The sequence below is a fragment of the Austrofundulus limnaeus genome, unplaced genomic scaffold (assembly GCF_001266775.1).
Source record: "Austrofundulus limnaeus strain Quisiro unplaced genomic scaffold, Austrofundulus_limnaeus-1.0 Scaffold440, whole genome shotgun sequence".
Lineage (NCBI taxonomy): Eukaryota > Metazoa > Chordata > Actinopteri > Cyprinodontiformes > Rivulidae > Austrofundulus > Austrofundulus limnaeus.
This window is the reverse complement of record NW_013952842.1, coordinates 11,226-13,608: the sequence shown is the minus strand read 5'-3', so window position 1 is coordinate 13,608 and position 2,383 is coordinate 11,226. Positions and strand designations below refer to the sequence as shown.

General features: G+C 40.7%; 1 protein-coding gene across 2 annotated transcripts in view; it reads left to right on the top strand.

The window, feature by feature from the left end:
• pot1 (protection of telomeres 1 homolog) overlaps positions 1–2,383 on the top strand; it is a gene marked incomplete at its 5' end in the record, with an annotated part of 44,779 nt that overhangs the window by 31,807 nt on the left and 10,589 nt on the right. For both annotated transcript variants that reach the window (XM_014024815.1, XM_014024816.1), the window contains 1 exon segment: positions 254–410. In XM_014024815.1, the coding sequence (XP_013880269.1) occupies positions 254–410 (157 nt within the window).

The following is a 2,383-nucleotide window of genomic DNA, read 5'->3' as shown; positions in this document are numbered from 1 at the left end:
CTTCACCATCAGTGTCGCAGTTTCCAGTTTCTCGTCTCCAAAATGAGCGTACGCATGGGTCAGAGCTGGCGTGAGGCACCGCACATTTTCACGTCAAGTTTGGATTTTATAAATCACAACCTTGGCGTAAAAAGTGGCGTACGCAAGTTTCTGGGCTCAAATTGTGCGTACGCCAGTTTTATAAATCTGACCCCTGGTCTGTTCTTTGATTTTCACAATTTTTAAAGTTCATTATTCTTTTGAACTGCGTTAGAGAGAAGCTGCAGCCACCAGATGCTGCCGGTGACGCTGGCCCAGCTGAAGCAGAGCCACCCGGATGGATCTCACCACGTCAGAGTCCAGCTCAGGTCCTTCGAGCCTCGCAGACTCTACCAGGCCCTGAAACTCTTCTGCAACAAGTGTTCATCACTGTAGGCTCAACACAGACACGCTCCACCTCACTGAGTATTTACAGAGATTAACGTTCAGCTTTCATCTGTTTCACCTGTTCAACCATATCAGAGGAATTTACACTCAACAGATTTACTGCAGAGGATCCAGCAGGATGTTTGTCTGGATTTAAAGGAATAGTTTGGATCTTCTGAAGTGTGGTTCTGTCAAAAGGGTATGAAAAGTTAATATGTTACTTGCTGGAGAAGGTTTTTCAAACTCTACAGTTTGAGAAATTGAGACTAAAGGCTAAAACCAAAGTGGATGTTTTACTTATTTACAGTTTAAAGTTCTCCACAATGGATTTCAGTCATCTGTAAAACTTAAGGGAGAAAAACCTTTTTTTGTTGTTGTTACAGTCTCATTTAAAATTGTCTAATGTAATGACACATGATTAAATAGACAATGCTTTCAACAAATGAAATGAACCCCAGAGCAACAGTTTTATCCAATCAGAGCAGAGCAGGCCGGGTCTTCCTGATGCACTGTTAGGCCAGGTGCAGCAGAGACAGGCTGATTGGGCAGACCTGTCCTCCCACTCGTCACTCCTGAGCTACTCAAGACTTTAGTGTCTAAAATCCAACATTAAATTAAATGTTTTTGTGTTCATTATTGAACAGATACATCCAGCTTTGCACGTGTGACCAAACTCATCTGCTCCTGAAAGAGTGCTGCCACATGATGGCGCTGCTGCGCACAGGCTGAGTCTTTCTGTGAGGTTTACTGTTTCAGTTCCTCCAAATGAAACAATATCAACCAACAGACAAATGGTTTTGTAGTTTATCAAACATCTACAAGTTTCCTCATTCACAATATTATAGGGTGTTTTAAGCTTGTTTATATTTACAACCATACTGTGACTGAACTGCTCTGTATCTGATGCAACCTGGGGACACTTCTGGTAGAAATATAGTATTTCTGTTAAAATAACTTTTATAAACAACAAACAGTGATGTCAGGGTTTAAACAGGAGTGTCTGAATGAACCACTGTGAAATTATAAAGCCTTTAGTTTTATGATGAATTTATTTTAGATGTGGATCCACTGAAACCTGTTGTTGTTGGTTTTGGCCACATTTGGACCGGTCTTTAACTCATCAGTCCTGTCAAATGTCAATTTTATCTCTAACAGCTAGGGATGGGTACCGAATTCAATACTTTTTTATGTACAGACCGAATTCTGTCAGTACTACCGAGGATCCATTCATGTAACATCAAACATGTTTCGTACCATGTTTCTGTACCTAAACGCATCGTTGCGACTGGTTTGGTGTAAGAGTGGTGAGTGGTGAGTGATGCTGTGTTCAGGACAAGCATGGAAAACTCACATGCTTGTCCTGAATGCAGCATCATGCAAAAGCGTAATAACGTTAGCAGCAGCAGCCGCTGGTTCAGTCAGTAAACAGAGGCAGCAGAGCTCGGTCTGAACGTAGCTTGAAAGCCTCGCAGCTCCTGGAGTAAAACTTGCCGAACAGATCGCCTCTGAATTATCTGGTGGATTAATTATCTTGTGAACACGAAGTTCGCTTGCTCAAAGTAAATAAATTACAGCCACTTTCTTTATTTCATCCACCATTAAACAGACCGACAGAGGAAAACAACAGAGGGGCTTCCTGACAGTCTGAACTCGTCTGACCTAAAGAGCACAAGCAGCCAACAAGTGTTGGACAGGTTTTGGATGCTCAAAACGTAGCTTAAATACCTTTTATTTTAACTCAATCCTCTTTTGCTTATTTGATTTAAACTTATTTGCCTTCCATTGACCTTAATCACGTAATTTTTCTAGCGGGGAAATGACATCAATAGAAACACGTGGAGCTGGATTTTAATTTGTGCAATAAGACAAAACAGTCTTGTTGTTTTCAACAGTTTTCACCTTAAAGAAAAAAGTTACACAACTGATGTTACAATACAAAGAGTTGGATGTTGTCTTGATATTTGTTAGTTTTATATAT